The sequence below is a fragment of the Dendrobates tinctorius genome, unplaced genomic scaffold (genome assembly GCF_039654945.1).
Source record: "Dendrobates tinctorius isolate UK_male_01 unplaced genomic scaffold, ASM3965494v1 ptg000143l, whole genome shotgun sequence".
Taxonomy (NCBI): Eukaryota; Metazoa; Chordata; class Amphibia; order Anura; family Dendrobatidae; genus Dendrobates; species Dendrobates tinctorius.
Genome location: NW_027361810.1, coordinates 27,027,812 through 27,045,254, shown reverse-complemented (window position 1 = coordinate 27,045,254; position 17,443 = coordinate 27,027,812). Strand labels below are relative to the sequence as shown.

The window sequence follows — 17,443 nt, the reverse complement described above, 5'->3', positions numbered from 1 at the left end:
CCTCACAGTGGAAACTGACTGGTTAAATCTCTGAGACAACTTTTTGTATCCTTCCCCTGAAAAGCTATGTTGAATAATCTTTGTTTTCAGATCATTTGAGAGTTGTTTTGAGGAGCCCATGATGCCACTCTTCATAGGAGAATCAAATAGGAGAACTACTTGCAAGTGGCCACTTTAAATACCTTTTCTCATGATTTGATACACCTGGCTATGAAGTTCAAAGCTCAATGAGGTTACAAAACCAATTTAGTGCTTCAGGAAGTCAGTAAAAAGTAGTTAGGAGTGTTCAAATCAAGAAAATGATAAGGGTGCCCATACTTTTGCACCGGTCAAATTTTGTTTAAATGCAGATTGCACATTTTCTGTTAGTACAATAAACCTCATTTGAATCCAGAAATATAACTGAGTCCATCAGTTATTAGATATATGAAACTGAAATACCTGTTGCAAAAACCAAAATTGTTATAAAGAAAAAAGGTTAACATTAATAGGGGTGCCCAAACTTTTACATATGACTGTATGCAGCCTGGCAAGTGTCCTAAAATGTGCCAGAAATGTGTGCCTGCGCCTGTTTTCAGTGTTACATTTTTATCCATTATGCTTCATAAAACTAATGGAAAAAAATTATCCTTGACAATGGTTCCCAAAAGAAAAGTCTTCGGCTTGTCCTGAAAAAAAAAAACAAAATCACAAATGGGTAAAATGACAAAGTGAAAATGTTATATGCCACCAAGCACAGGTGCTTTACTGATGCTTCAAGAGGACTTGTCACTTGCCGTAAATATATTTTTTTTACCCTTTCTAAATGCCGCTGTTCTCCCGAATCTGTTGCTATTGTTTTTTAAGCCCCTGCACCTCTCCATTCCTGAGATATACTCCCCTTTTCTTGCATGTGATTCTAGTCTTGTTACCAGATAGGCGTAGTGTGTGGGTGTCTTCTTAAGGATCATGCCTACTTGGCTATCAAGAGTAGATTTGCATAGTGTACAAAGTACGAAAAACAAAGAGGGAACCATATTTTAGGAATATTTAGAGGCAGAGGAGTAAAAAAAAAACTGCCCATAAGAATAAAACAATATAATTTATCCCATAAAATGTTCACGGGAAAGAAAAAAATCTGTATTTTGCCTTCTAAAACAATTAAATAAAAGGAGATCAGGACGCCTTGTGTTCCCCAAAATGGTCCAGAAAAAAAGTCTGAAAAGATGGAAATTAGACCTTGTAAAAAATATCCATATTTATGTAGCTGACAGGTCCTCTTTAAAGTCAAAATTAGGAGCTAGATTAATGGGCTAGAATGTGCTAAAAGGACATAAATTATGTGCAATCTACTGTATGATTACATGAGGCATAAATTAAATATCTGGCATAAAATGTGCCTTTTTATGTTTTTTTTTCTATTTTAGTGTGTATTCAGCTACACTTTTACATTTCATCAGACAATTAAAAGTGTAATTAATAAGAAGTCATTTTATGTACCTGAAATTGAAAAATTGGAATAGTTCTCAAATTCTTTGGCTCTTTGTTCACTCTAGCTATGTAGTATAAACTAAAGGGGGTTTTACACTAAGCTATATCGCTAGCAATATCGCTAAAACGTCACTGGTTTTGTGACGTTATAGCGATATTGCTAGCGATATCGCTATGTGTGATACTTACCAGCGACCGGCTCCCCCGCTGTCCATCGCTGATCGCGCGAGAATGTCCGGCTCCATTTCTCGTCGGGCGCTTCCTGCTGAGACTTCCTGCTGTGACGACGAGCGACGCGTGGAGGCGGGCGGGAGGACGTCTGGATCGCTGTGTGTGAATGGTAAGTATCGTGCGCTGCGTCGCTGCTGCATCGCTGTGAGGTCTTTCTGTATGAAAGCTCACTAGCGATCATTTAGCGATGCACCAGCGATCCTGACCGGATCGGATCGCTGGTCGGATCGCTGGTGCATCGCTAAATGTAAAAGGGCCTTAAGTGCAGACCAAGCGTTGACTGCGCCCCAAGCAATAATGGTCAATGGCCCTTTATCATTCCCTTCCTGATGTTTCTCAACTGTTCACCCAATTATAGAAAGCTGCTGTTGCTTTTTTTCTTTATTCTTACTATTTTCTAACTGACTCTGGATGTTTTACAGCTCAGCTGGAGTAAATGATGGTTTTGGCAGCTTCCGAAGGTTGTCCACTTCAACAAGTTCGAAATGTCAAAGAGTCAGCTTAATCAACACACTTCTTCTCGGTTCCAGCTACGTTTTACTGCTCCTATTAAGCCTTCCATGAAATACAAAACTCCTAGCTCGTATATCTAGCTGATTTACCACCCTACAAGCAATATTTCTTCCTTAATAGATGTTTTCTGGTATGTGAGGACATGCTGTTAATGGAATTCTAGAAGGAAATCTTGTTATTACCTTACAAATTTGTTATCAAGCACTTATATATATGATTCGGGCAGAACGGGTGACCACTACGGTCCCATGGGAAATTGGGTCTAGTTCAGCTTGTTCCATTCATCTTTATGACGGAGTGGAAAAAAATAACTTACAGAATGCAAAACTTCCATTTACAGAGGAACCGCATTAAATCTAAATAAAACATTAAACCCCATGAAGATGCAGAAATGTTTCGCATTCTGACTTTGGTTTCTTTCTCTTTGCCTGCAGAGAGCCAACACTGCCTTATAGTTGTAGGAGAGCTTGTGTTGAAATGGCGGATTTTGACTGGTGCCAAAAAACTCAAGTGTGAAACAGGCCTTACAAATACTGATGTAAAATACTGACCAAATTCTGAACATGTGAACGTGGCCTTACCATTTCACTACTTTGACCAAGTGATAAGTAAACAATATTTCAATGAACATATCTCCACTATGAACAGACAAGTGCAAACACTGAAAACTAAATAAAAAAAAACTTTATTGAGTTAAATTATTATGCACCGCACACTGTACATCTTGTGTCATTATAATTTAATATCTGAAATTACATTCCACAATAATAATTATGGCTATTTGTGCCATCCAAATCGATGGTATTCTCCATTTTACAACCTATTATTATTATTATATAGTGCTTAAAAAAAATACAGTATAAAAAGATTAATTTGGGTGTAGGCAAAAATGTAAAGACCTAGATGAAAAATAAAAGTCACGAAAGAGAAAACAGGTGAAAAAAATAAAAAAAATTGTTTTTTCAGATAGGGCTTCACCATATAGTACAAAGCAATTTGTTAAACAGCAGAATCTATGTATATCTTTAGATTTATTTGTGCTTTTAAAAATTCTTTTATAAACCAATCTAAATCAGATCATTGAGAATTTGGCACAGGGAGTATCCGCCTACAGGGACTGTTTTTCCTAAACGATCAGTTTGGAATTTTGCACAAATCAATGGTCACGTCTTTTATATCTAAAGGTACAAAACTCAAGACCACAATTTTTGTAAAAATATTTTTTCTGAATGCCAATGTAAACAAAAATGTTCCACAAATGAGTTTCACTTTATATCTAAATTATTTTTAAGGAAAAGTAAAAGAGTAGCCAATGGTTACTCAGTGGAAGGACAAGGTGTAGGCAACCACCATCTATGGTGGCAAAGAGGAAATGGGCATGTGAAAAAACAACCATAAGAGAAGCAAATTATATAAATAAGGATACTAACCAGGTAAGGAGCAATGTGACCAGAGGATTCTATTGCAAATATAAAACAATGGCGCATTGGTTCTATATTGAAAGCTGAGCAAGAATGGAGGAATTGGATGGAAATGTTAAGCTTTTTATTCTAGATAAGAAAACTAGGAGAGCTGAACCTGCACATGCGCCGCCTCCGGAAGCCATTTTCCTGATGTCCACAGCATTGAAAACCATGGAGACTGTGGGAGCTCGGGCTTTCACAAAATTCAGACCTCCGAACACCCCCTCCTACCAGCCTGGGAACCACAACATCGCCTCACATCTGCCTCCATTGCCACCAGCTTCCTTTGGCAGCGACCCTGCCTCCTGGGACCCTACTCCACTGCCGCCACCACCGATGCCCCCTCAGGTAAGCTAGCATACCATCGAATTATAAGATGCACCACTATTTTATTAAAATAAAATATTTTACTCCCCAAAATTTGGGGTGCGACTTACAATCTGGTGCATCTTATAAAACGCAAAATACAGTATTTGTCTAGATTACTCAAACATTCGTGTGTTTTCATCAAGGGCAAAGAAGAAAGCTGCTGCTCCTCTGGTTATCTCCCATGGATACAAAAGCATGGGGTATTGGAATACCAATTATTCAATCCTTATATCCCTCAATATCCTCTGTTGAGGAAGAATTGAGAAAAAAATTGGAAGACTGGGCCAACTTTCCTCTAATGAGCATGGAGGTCTTTAGCCTGAGGGTCCTGCCATTGACACCAAGGAATATTGCCGCTAATCAGACTATGAAAAAAAAGTTGGGATTTAAGTGATTAATTTCTTTGGCAAATTTCTCTCAATTATCATTATAAGCTCATTAAATACAACTAATGATGACCAAAATCCATTGTCTAAAATCCTAACACATCTACTACAACTGTAATAACCCATATGCAGAATATGAACTTTTAGTGGTCTCGGTTGCACAATTAATTAAAAGTTATAAACCTAGCACTCAACTTTAGGATATTCAGAAGAATATTTATTGTAGTATGTAAAAAAATGTTTCGGTCAAATTTTGACCTTCTTCAGTTATGGGGTGGTCCGTCCCACTGCCTGTTGTTGTATGCTTATAGAGGCCAGTAGATGAGGCAACATACTGTATGCACGTATGATATTTACTGGGGAGATCCATTCCACAGCCTTGTGTCAGCCAGTAGATGGGGCAGGACGTTCCTCCAGACACAGTATCCACCGCATGTCATGTGGCAGACATGCAGTGGATACTGTGTCTGGAAGGACGTCCTGCCCCATCTACTGTCTGACACAAGGCTGTGGGACGGATCTCCCCAGTAAATAGCATACGTGCATATGTTGCCTCACCTGCTGGCCTCTTTACGCATACTACAACAGGCAGTGGGACAGACCACCCCATAACTGAAGAAGGTCAAAATTTGACCGAAACGTTTTTTTACGTACTACAATAAATATTCTTCTAAATATCCTAAAGTTGAGTGCTAGGTTTTTAACTTAAAACTACTTGGTTTGGGAACCTAACCTTTAGCACCATTACTTAAGTTGTGCTCACGGTGTTTTTCCTTCTGCATAATTAATTAAGACGTTTCCCAAAATTAGTTTTTTTTCCCAGAATTAGCAGCACTTTCTTATATTAGTTATATTTGGTCTTGTATTGCAGCTTTCACTTAAATGTACATGAGCTGCAATAACAGAACATCCCATAGTCAAGGGTGGTGCTGTGTTGGCTAATGAACTAGTAGAAGACCTTCCTCGCTTTAGGGGGACATTCCCATTTAGCTGAAAATCAAATAATCAAATTAGCAACCATTAAAAAAAACACCAAGAATCAGAATACAGACAATTTATTGGGTGTTATGTAACATTTTTCAAGTATTAATCAAATGTTTTAACCTTATATGATTAACAGTTGGTTCTAAACTCAGGAAATATCATGGAAACGCGGAAGCAAGCAAATTTCTTACCCTGTCCAACATGAGCAGCCAAATTATGTTTTATTTTAATCTGGTGGGTGGATTCCGACCAAGCGAGAATCCTACTTGGTTTAATAGCATCTTAAAATTGTCTAAAATTATCATATTCTATTATATGACGCTTTTCCTTGAATGGAGTATACTAGTTTACTTATTTCGTCATGTTCAAAAGGAATACCTTAAAGAAGCCCTCCTCCTCCTACCATAAAAGTTTTTATCCTCTTAATATATTGCAATCATCATATTATATAGCATTGTGTACTTACAATTGCTCATTTTTCCTTTCTAGACAGATAATTATTCTCTTTTCCATCAGGTCTATGACATCACATGATTAAAAACTGACTACCTGAATCCTTCTATGCTCTGTGTAGAAACAGGAGGTCAATTTTCCCTACATGAGTCATCACTGCAAAAGGCCCTGGCAGGGGTAGGAGCGGAGATGCTTGCTCAGGAGTTGAAGAGGGAGATGACTCATGTAGGGAAAAAAGACTTCCTGTTTCTACACTGCATGCAGAATTATTAGGCAAGTTGTATTTGAGAGGATTATTTTTATTATTGAACAACTATGTGATCAATCAACCCAAAAGACTCATAAATATCAAAGCTTAATATTTTTGGAAGTTGGAGTGTTTTTTTTTAGATTTGGCTATCTTAGGAGGATATCTGTTTTTTTCAGGTAGCTATTACTGTGCAGAATTATTAGTCAACTTAATAAAAACCAAATATATACCCATCTCACTTGTTTATTTCCACCTGGTAAACCAATATAACAACACAAAATTTAGAAATAAACATTTCTGACAATCAAAAGCAAAAAAAAATCAGCGACCAATATAGCCACCTTTCTTTACGATGACACTCAAAGCCTTCCATCCATAAATTCTGTCAGTTGCTTGATCTGTTTACAATCAACATTGTGTGCCGCAGCCACCACAGCCTCCCAGACAATGTTCCAAGAGGTGTACTGTTTTCCCTCCTTGTAGAGCTCACATTTTATGAGGGACCACAGGTTCTCTATGGGGTTCAGATCAGGTGAACAAGGGGGCCATGTCATTATTTTTTCTTCTTTTAGACCTTTACTGGCCAGCCACGCTGTGGAGTATTTGGATGCATGTGATGGAGCATTGTCCTGCATGAAAATCATGTTTTTCTTGAACGATACCGACTTCTTCCTGTACCACTGCTTGAAGAAGGTGTCTTCCAGAAACTGACAGTAGGTCTGGGAGTTGAGCTTCACTCCATCCTCAACCTGAAAAGGTCCCACAAGTTCATCTTTGATACTAGCCCATACAGGAACCCCACCTCCCCCTTGCTGGCATCGGAGTGGAGCTCTATGCCCTTTACTGATCCAGCCTCAGGCCCATCCATCTGGCCCATCAAGAGTCACTCTCATTTCATCAGTCCATAAAACCTTAGAAAAATCAGTCTTAAGATATTTCTTGGCCCAGTATTGACGTTTTATCTTATGTTTCTTGTTCAAAGGTGGTCGTTTTTCCGCCTTCCTTACCTTGGCCATGTTCCTGAGTGTGGCACACCTTGTGCTTTTTGACACTCCAGTAATGTTGCAGCTCTGAAATATGGCAAAATTGGTGGCAAATGGCATCTTGGCAGCTTCACGCTTGATTTTCCTCAATTCATGGGCAGTTATTATGTGCCTTTTTTCATCAACATGCTTCTTGCGACCCTGTTGGCTATTTGCCATGAAATGCTTGATTGTTTGGTGATCACGCTTCAAAAGTTTGGCAATTTCAAGACTGCTGCATCCCTCTGCAAGACATCTCACAATTTTTGACTTTTCAGAGTCTGTCAAATCTTTCTTCTGACCCATTTTGCCAAAGGAAAAGAAGTTGCCTAATAATTAAGCACACCTTACATAGGGTGTTGATATCATTAGACTACACCCCTCCACACTACAGATATGCGAATCACCTAATTTACATAATTGGCAGTTGGCTTTCAAGCCTATACAGCTTGCAGTAGGACAACATGTTTAAAAAGGATGATGTGATCAAAATACTTATTTGCCTAATAATTCTGCACACAGTGTACATAGAACAGAGAAAAGAGAATAATTAACTGGGTAGAAAGGCGAAATTAGCAATTGTAAGTATGCAGTGCTATATAATATGATGAATGCAATATATTAAGAGGATAAAAACTTTCATGGGAGGAGGAGGGCTTCTTTAAAGGGGCTGCCACGTGGATTAAACTTATTTTTCTAAGAGTTTTGAAAAATTAAAAGGAGTGAAACTCTTCTTCATAGATCGCTATAAGCTCCCGTTTTGATGCTTATCTGGTATCCTGGTGGCTACTTCCTGGTCTCGTTATGATACCCAGAAAATGTCAGGAAATGGCCGCTCAATCCATCAATGGCTGAGCAGGATTTTATTGCCATTTCCTGTCTACTGATACGGAATCTGTAAGTAGAAACCAGCTTACCAGCGAAGGGTCAGGAATGGCAGAGAATTGGTGAGACTGAGTATTGCAATTTCAATTTTTTTACTAAACCAGTCTGATACATGAAAAATATTGTTTATCTGTTTGCCAACCCCCTTTTCACCCCTAAATCTTGTATTAAAAAGGAATAAAAGCGGCAGTGATAGAAAAGCCCTTAAACAAAAACATACTCTGTCAAAAAAAATAAAAAGCAAAAAATATAAAATATATTGCACCCAGAAATCTATGTGCCAAAGTGATAAAAACTATGCAACAAAATTACGTAGATGTGTACGTGTGACAATATTAATATGTAGCATGGATAAATAGCTTTCATATACACATATAATTATATATGTATCTCTGTGTTCCTGAGTTCCTGAGATCTTTTTGGCCAAGTATTTATAGATCTCATCCCCTAACATCTCTGCATTACCTCTGTTCTGTGTTAATAAGCTACAAAATAATAAAATAATGGAAACTCAAAGCTCAAAAATGTTTGATAAACGCCATGTGTTTCATCTATAGTAGTGACTTTCCAATAAACTAGAGATTTGTAGATTTGTCACCTTTAAGAGGCTTTGGTCAGCATTGTACAGTTTAGGTAACATTCACATAGCGTTTTGTCACTCGGTGGTCCCGTTGAGGCTTATATCCGAACTCCCCTGCAAAACGGTATTTGGGGTATATGCCGACAGGGCCATAGACTATAGTGGTGCTGAGAGAGTGAACATGGGCGCTATCATGCATCATTTTTGGGCATGTACGCCCACTGGAGGCGGAGATTCAGATGCAGCCTACTACGTCTGAGTGTCCGCAACCAGTAGGCATATATGCCCGAATACCATTGTGCGTGGGGGTTCGGACGTATGTATGTCACTGAGTGTGTGACCAAACGCAATGTAAATGCACCATTACTTTCGCACTTGAGCTACTTTGCCAATATATTGCTTTAGTTAAAGTTGCAGTTGGTCCTGATTCGGGTGGACTTATGACCTCCTGTGATTCTACAGAATTTAAAGGGGTTCTCCAATAGCAGACAACCGCTTCCTAATAGCTCAGCGTAACAACACAAGCTACTCTCCTGGACTGGCACCATTTCTCTGATGTCAGGACTGTATCCCTCTGCAGTCACAAGACACGGATATGTTACGTGACTGCTGCAGTCAATCAGCAGTTGTTGATCGGCTGCAGCCTACAGTAGAACATCAGAGCGGTGAATTATATCATGTGATTCTTTCCAATTTCTGGAATGCAAATCACCAGAGCATGATCTGGACCAGAAGGGGTCCCACCGACATGTTCATTTCAGATCCTTCAGAATTCGGAATGCAGCTCTGGATAATAAATTGTAGATGAAGATCGTTAAGTAAAGCAATATATAGTAGTAGCTCAATATTTTCTGTATTTTATGCCTATGTGTATAATGTAAAATTGTGCTGAAAGGGAACCTAAATTTTCAAAGAATGCACTAAGTAAATATGCTCCAACCAGTATCTCTCCATTGATGCCAAACCACAACTCTTAAGCCCACCATAGATGGCTGTCTGATGGACGATTGTTTGGTGGATCGTTGGGTTGGCACCTCTCACGGCTGTCTCTCCCATACACAGGAGAGGTCTGCCAAGCGCTCCTGTATTCTCTATGAGAAATCCGCTACCAAACATCTCTGGCGGCAGAAAGAACAAAATGATCAGAGAGAGATAAAGTTCAGTTCAAGTACCAGAACCCGGACTTCCATGGGTCTGCTAATCCCTATTCCCGATCATTCATCAGTATGGGCACCAATCTTGTAAAGACCCCATTAAAGAACTATACGTTGTAAAAAAATATCATAAGGAATTCCAACAAGGAAAATCCAGTTTATTTCATTTTCCTGCTGTCCTAGTCCTAGCATTCATAAAAAATTTGTTTGTGCTTAAAACACTATAAAAGGAAAAAAAAAAACAATATTCAAAGATTACACATAATTCATTTTTTTTGGAGAAAGTTTATGTGAATATTAATTAGTGGGGAATTTTTATTACATTTTCTCTTTTTTTTTGGCAATTCCTGCAATCTATTGACTAGAAATGAATACAATGTTATTTTTTTTATATATAAATGTATCGTCGTCATTTTGCAGCGATGCAATGTTTTCCTTTTATCTTTACAGTACAAAAGCTCATAGCACAATAGTATCAATAAATCTAAGTATATAAAACTGCATAATATAGTAATGTCCGAATAGATATAATCATTTATACCTAAGATTAGCAATATTCAGAGCATCCATGGTGTACTTTTTAATGCAAGCTCGCACTGAAGTCTTTTCTATAATAAAGTTGGAAAATCTGATTCAAAGTTGAAAACAATTTGTCATGAAAATATCGATACTGTTTTTGAGAATTTTAAGGACAATAACAACAAAAAGAAAGAAAAATAATAATAATCATTACAATGCAATAATTCATAAATTATGGCTTTTAGAGCCCAAGGAATTTTAAGGGCAGAATTAAAAAAAAAAAAAAAATATATATATATATATATATCTTTACTGTATTGAATAAAAATTGAACAAACAAGATGGCTGAAAATGTACCCAAATATAATAGCTATAACTCGTCAAATCGAACAATTATGCAAAATGTATATTGAAATGAGACATCACTTTAAAAAAAATGCAAGTATTAATTTTTTTGTGTGTGTGTTCTAGGACGATAATGGAAACTAAACATTTAGAAATGAAAAGACTAAAGAACATTGTTAAAAACAGAAATTCTAATGTATCAGATCTTTTTTGTATGTTTTAACTTGAATTCCTATTTTTTTTTTTTTAAATGCTTCCAATGCAGTTATTTGCACCAGTTTGGATAGAAAACTACAAGTTTAGATTAACTTTAGAAATAAATACATTTAGAAATGAAAAGACTAAAGAACATAATTAAAAACAGAAATTCTAATTTATCAGATCTTTTTTGTATGTTTTAACTTGAATTCCTATTTTTTTATTTATTTTTTTTAAATGCTTCCAATGCAGTTATTTGCACCAGTTTGGACAGAAAACTACAAGTTTAGATTAAATGGGATATAAACTGGTATATAAACTTTTGGCAACGATTCGGAAAGTTTTGAAGCATCATTCTTTTTTTACGATTTTTTTTCTTTTTAGATCTGCCGAATAGTTACTTGATCACCGCACTTTGTAGTTTTAGGCACAATGCTCACTGGCCATGTTACTTCTTTTAGCAATCCATAATTATTAAATAGAATTGATGTAAACCAATTTAATATAGCTGGTGTACTTACTTTGAAAATGGCTGTACCAGCCTTATATCAAGATCAGCGCTTTTGAGTCCAGCTAAAAGCTAAACTCATAAAAAGCTTATTTTAATAGTAGGCAAAAATAAATTTACAAAAGGACTGTAATGAAATTGATTTTTCAAAGTAAGTACAGCGACATCATCAGGTATAAGAGATGTATTTAATAATGTATGCAGCTTGTATGGAGAGTTTATTGACAGATCCTAATTTTGTTATATATGAGGTTGATCCATGTAACAAGGATGTAGATGTGGCTGATGTACTTACTTTGAAAATGGCTGCACAAGCTTTATATTAAGATGAGTACTTTTAAGTCCAGCAAGAGCTAGGCTTATGAAATGCTTATTTTAATAGTAGGCAAAAGATAAGTTTTGAAAAGGATTCTAAAGTCATAATGAGCGACATTGATTTTTCAAAGTAACTACACCAGCATTATAAGGTATAAGAAATCTATTTAATAATGTATACAGCTTATATGGAGAAATCTGGTGACAGATGACAATTTTGATATACTGTATATGAGGTTGAGACATGCAACAAGTAAAGGATATTGATGAGGCTGGTGTACTTACTTTGAAAATGTATGCATAAGTCTTATATTAAGATGGGCACTTTTGAGTCCAGCAAGAGATAGACTCATAAAATGCTTATTTTAATAGTAAGCAAACATAAGTTTTAAAAAGGATTAAAAAGTTGCAATGACATGGATTTTTCAAAGTAACTACACCAAAATCATAAGGTATAAGACAAGCTGTATGCAGCTTGTATGGAGAAATATGCTGACAGATGACATTTTTTATATATATATGGGGTTGACCCATGCAACAAGTGAAGGATGTAGATGAGGCAGGTGTACTTACTTTGAAAATAGCTGTACTAGCTTTATATTAAGATGAGGATTTCTGAGTCCAGCAAGAGCTAGACTCATAAAATGCTTGTTTTAATAGCAGATAAAAATAAGTTTCGAAAAAGATTATAAAGCCATAATTACATGGATTTTTTTCAAAGTAAGTACACCGATGTCATGAGGTATTAGAGATCTATTTAATAATGTATGCAGTCTAAATGGAGAAATCTGGTGACAGATCCAAATTTATATACGAGTTTACATATATCTTTAGGATGAGCCAAGTAATAAGTAAACCGGCGACATTCTAATTAGAATTTCTGTTTTGAAAGATAAAACGTGATTGGAAGTATACTCGGATGGGCACATATTTACAATCTATATCCAAATAATAGTCTGAAATAAAACTTTTGCCCTTATAGTTAAGCTTTCTTATGATAGAATTACTAGTCTTAAAAAATATTGGGGGGAGAATAATGCCCCATTTTTCTTTCTTTTTTTTTTTTTTAAGATTATACAATATAAAGTAATATTCATGCCATAAAACTATATGCAAAATATGCACACTATTATTGCATGCTTGATGTGATACTACATGCCAAATAGTAATAGTTCAGTCCTATAAAGACCGTAAAAACATATTAAGGTCTCTTATCAAAGAAGCACTATATATACAATACAGTCCTGACTACCATTAACTCTGTCGCAGGGTACAGGCTTTCCCTTATAGGAAAGACAGGCCTTTGTATCTCCACACGAGCTGCGCCGGTACGGTTCCTTGTATATTTTCTAGATGCCTTTTCCACCCTATTTTATAATTTAATGCCTAAAAAGTTTTCGTTATGTAAATCGATCAGAATTCATTTTCCTTAATTTTGGTGGCAAATTTCCATCCATCCTACCGCCGCCGGACAATCTTTGAAGCTTTGGCGGTAAATCTGCTACTGATTGGCTCATCGGATCCGAAATCATCTTTGTTGTCTTAATGACCAGTTTTTCTTCCGAGTTGCCCGGAACCGAACTTATTCGTTGGAGTTTCATCGGCAAGTCCCCCATGCTGTAAGCTTTTTCAGAAGTGGTGGAACTCATTCTGAGTAATTTTTTGGGTAGGTCCTCTCTGCCAGTCATTTTCTGGAGTTTTGATGGCATTTTTGTGCTAACGTCGTCCAGACTGTCCAGAGTGTCTACGGAATTATTTTTTTCTTTCAGGTTGTTTACTGCTGGTGCTATAATGGGTGAGGATATAAGAAGCATTTCCTCCTGCTCTTTCACGCTGTAAGGTGCAGTGGGAACTTCGAATGTCGCGTGGAACTGTGAGTAGTCTACTTTGAAGAACCCTTCTTCAAGGGAGATCACGGGAAAAAAACGATGGCCCCAAAGAACTTCGTCCTCCGTGTACGATGTCCGCGCTTGACAAGTCATTCCTAGAATTAGAGGAGACAAATGTTAAATACAGAAATATCCTCAAAGTGTCACCTTGCATTATTAACTTTGATGGTCCTTTTTGGAGACATTTTTAGAAGAAGAAAATGTCGACATCCTAACAAGTTGTCCATGCCAATTTTTGCTATCTTATTGGATAACCTTCTACTAAAATTTGCCAAAATTTTTAGATACATTTACGCTTGAGACTAACTAATTTGGCAAAAAGCTTAAAAAGTAACCACCGGATTCTTATTTTTTCCATGAATCAATACTACAGGTAAAAATAAGAAACTTTGTAATATATCCACTTTTTTCTCCTCCTAGACTGATCATTCACTCTCAAAAAATTCTCAATTAACGGGTAATATCTATCTTCACTGAATACAGATATCCCCATTACTGAGATAGATGACAGTTGGTGCTCATAAAGTTCTATGGAGAATGTCTGTCTCTAGCTCCTCCTTTCTTCCATAGAATTTTAAAAGCACCAACTGTCATCTCCTATCTCAGTAATGTGAAAATCTGTCTTCACTGAATACAAGTGTTATCCATGAATTTGCAATGAAATATCAGTCCAGGAGAAGAAAAATGCAACTTTCTCTGATAAGATTCATGACAAAGTTTCCTATTTTCATGTCTCCTATTGATTTATAAGAGGAAAAATGAAGTCGTGGTTACTCTTTTAAGAGTTATAAACTCAATGTCAGAATGTGCTCACTGATGGATTCTAATTTAACTCATTTTTCAGGAAGCAAAAGACAACACAACGCAGAAACTATAGAAGGCAAAAAATGCAACATTTTTAATGAAAACCAATTGCATAAAATGTATTACTTTTTTAACCAAAATTAGTTGTATTTCAATGAAAAACTTACAAGGGAAGGTCTCCATATCTTATAAGTCATATATATCATGGGTGAAAAGTCCTAGCTCATATATACACAGAGGATATAGGCACAAATACTGCTTCTAAATCTTGACAGATTCTGCTAGAGTTTTATATTGATTTTCTTAATGTTATGCCCTTTTCACATGCTCCATACAAAAGAAAACTTGTGCATAATAATGTACGCACTATAGACACAAAAAATAAATTACAGCGTGTTCATTATTTCAATGGATTCTGTGTTGAAAAGCTGTAGATCAGCACAATTGAATTACGAAGCGAATCTTCCTGCCATTCGCTTGGAGCCTCATCAGACTTTTTTTCAAAAGGCACCGCACCCTGAGAAAGTGAAAGCGAAGCGCGCGTTGATTGCGGCGGGCTTTGGTCTAGGTATGCACAATATGGGAAAGCACTATGCCTGAGCAATTCATTATACTCCAGTTTATTGTCTATACACGTCTTAAGACATATAACAGTGGAGTTGATAGCCCATTAACCCCTTATTGTTGCTTGTACTTATGGCAAACTAGCATTCTCTAATTTTACTATTGGTGACCTTAGCCATCATTGCCTGATCCTTGTATTTTCTATTTATGTACCTATTTATGTACTGTCATTTTAGCATAATAAAATTTATTATTTTTTCTTTAATATGGAGGCTTTACTCTATTGTGTCCTCTTTGTTTCTATAGACTTTTTTCAAAGCCTTGAAGATGCAGACCAGAAGCTACAAGATGAGCCAAAGTAACAAATGTGTTAAACAGCCGCAATATGTGCTTTATTTAAAACATACGACAATGGAGCAAATTAACATTTTTCTCTCAACAGAACAGGTTGCATAAATGAAACATCGGTTGCTAATCACATCATCTATAGATGGCGGATTCTTTTGTGTTTAAATAGAAACATAGAGAAATAAAAAGTAGAACATACACAAAAAGTTCCTCCGGCAGAACCCAAACTCAGACGAGAACATACTTTCTTGGCATGGCCAATTATAGGAAAGATTCTGTCAAATCTTCTTTGCATTAACTAATATCATATCTCACAATGTCTTCCATATGTGTCAAAAGAGATCTTCCATCCGACCTACCTACTACTTAGAAACCTCGGATCTGGCTGTAGAGCAACTGGCTTCAGCAGGGGCTCTCCTTAATTGCTTTGTCAAAATCCCTCCACCTTAGCGATAAACCTAAATATCTCCAGGAAGATATTACGCAGCAGGGTGCTCAGTGGTTAGCGCCTCAGCCTTGGGGTTCTGGGTTCGAATCCCACCAAGGACAACATCTGCAAGGAGTTTGTATGTTCTCCCCGTGTTTGCGTGGGTTTCCTCCAGGTACTCCGGTTTCTTCCCACACTCCAAAGACATACTGATAGGGAATTTAGATTGTGAGCCCTATCGCAGACAGCGATGATAATGTGTGCAAACTGTAAAGCGCTGCGGAATATGTTAGCGCTATATAAAAGTAAAGATTATTAAGATTATTATTATTATATAAGATATAACAAAGGTGAGACAAAATTCAATTCTCCAGACTTACTTGACATTGAGAAAAATTGATTTGCCCTGGTTGTGTTTTACTCCATGGAAATTGGCTTGTTTGTAAAAGTCGTTTATTACCTCTGAGGTCTCTCCAAAGCTAACAGTATAGTAAAAGGAGGGGTAAAAAAATAAAACATACTTTACTCATCTTCCACCTCATCTATCCTGGTGATGGAGCTCTCTGCCAGGTCCTCCACTTGGTCACTTCTTCCCTCTAGCTCCAGTCTTCTCTTCCATCTTCACTCTTCTTTTTTGCTCTTTGGCACCTCCATTCATCACCAGCACTCATTTGATGTCATAATGTATATCATCCTTCGATGTCATAACATCACTTGAGGCCTTGTCAGCTCTGGAGGTGCTGATTATTAAAGATGGAGAAGAGAAGACCGAAGCAAGAAGGAGAAAGTAAATCAGCAGAAGACCTCCAGGACAGATGAGAATCCATTGAGTATAATCTATTATTATTTTTTGACCTTCCAAGCTCAAGAAAGAATCAAGGTGTAGCGTCGGCACTCCTGCACTGGCGCCGCCGTACTCCTCGTTCCTGGTACCCTCCTCTCACCTCGGGTCCAGCGCCCCTGCATGATACCCAGCAGCCGTGCCGACCCTCTGTAGCTTCTGCTGCTGCTTCCTTAATGCTGTGTGCTCCCCGCAGGCTTCCTGGTATGGCTCTGAGGGTGCGCATGCGCACTCCCGGTCTCTAAAAGAGACAGCGTGCCATTTCCTAAAAATGCCTCAACCAATGGCTGAGCGACTCTTGATGTTTCAGGCACCTCTGACCTAAGGGAGGTGCCTGAGCAACAAGTGTTTCCTGTTGCTATTCCCAGGTTCCTTGTACCTGCATGCCAGTGTTCCACAAGTACCTTGCTAACTCCGGTTTTTCTGCCCAGTGTGCCTGCCAAGTCTCTCTGCATCTCTCTGAACTACCCCAGTACCCTCTGCACCTGTTCCCGTTAGCTGCTGCCCACTACCCACTTCAGCCATTTAGCATCTTCCAAGCTCTTCGCCTCCTGCAGTTCCCGCCAACCCACCTGTCCCGCTGGGTCAGCTACTAAGTGTTTGGGGTCTAACTGGAGTTAACACCTTGCATCCCTCAGGCATTCAAACCTGGCCCTGTTTGAGGGGTCTTTCTATGGATGTCTGGGGTTCGCATAGTTACGCTCCCCTTCTAAGCCCCCTAGATAGTGGTCCTGTGGTTCCACAAAAATTTTATTAAACAAATGTACACTTCAACATCTGTGTCCATGTTTCCATTCGCTACACAAGGAAAAATTTTGAGCTTTGGGAAGAAAAAAAATTGGGGGTGAAATAATATCTGTTAGCACATTGTTTGGTCAGATCAGCTGCCCAAAATTCAGGTAAAGTGGTAGTAGGTGTAGATAAA

The 17,443-nt window shown here is 37.6% G+C and overlaps 1 protein-coding gene across 1 annotated transcript in view; it reads right to left on the bottom strand.

Annotated features, from left to right (window-relative positions):
• Positions 1–5,471: 5,471 nt before the first annotated feature.
• Positions 5,472–17,443, bottom strand: part of KCNJ3 (potassium inwardly rectifying channel subfamily J member 3) — a 274,595-nt gene continuing 262,623 nt past the window's right edge. The window contains exon 3 of the mRNA XM_073545642.1: positions 5,472–13,629. Coding sequence (XP_073401743.1) covers positions 13,046–13,629 — 584 coding nt within the window. The 3' untranslated portion in view covers positions 5,472–13,045. The remainder of the gene's footprint in view (positions 13,630–17,443) is intronic.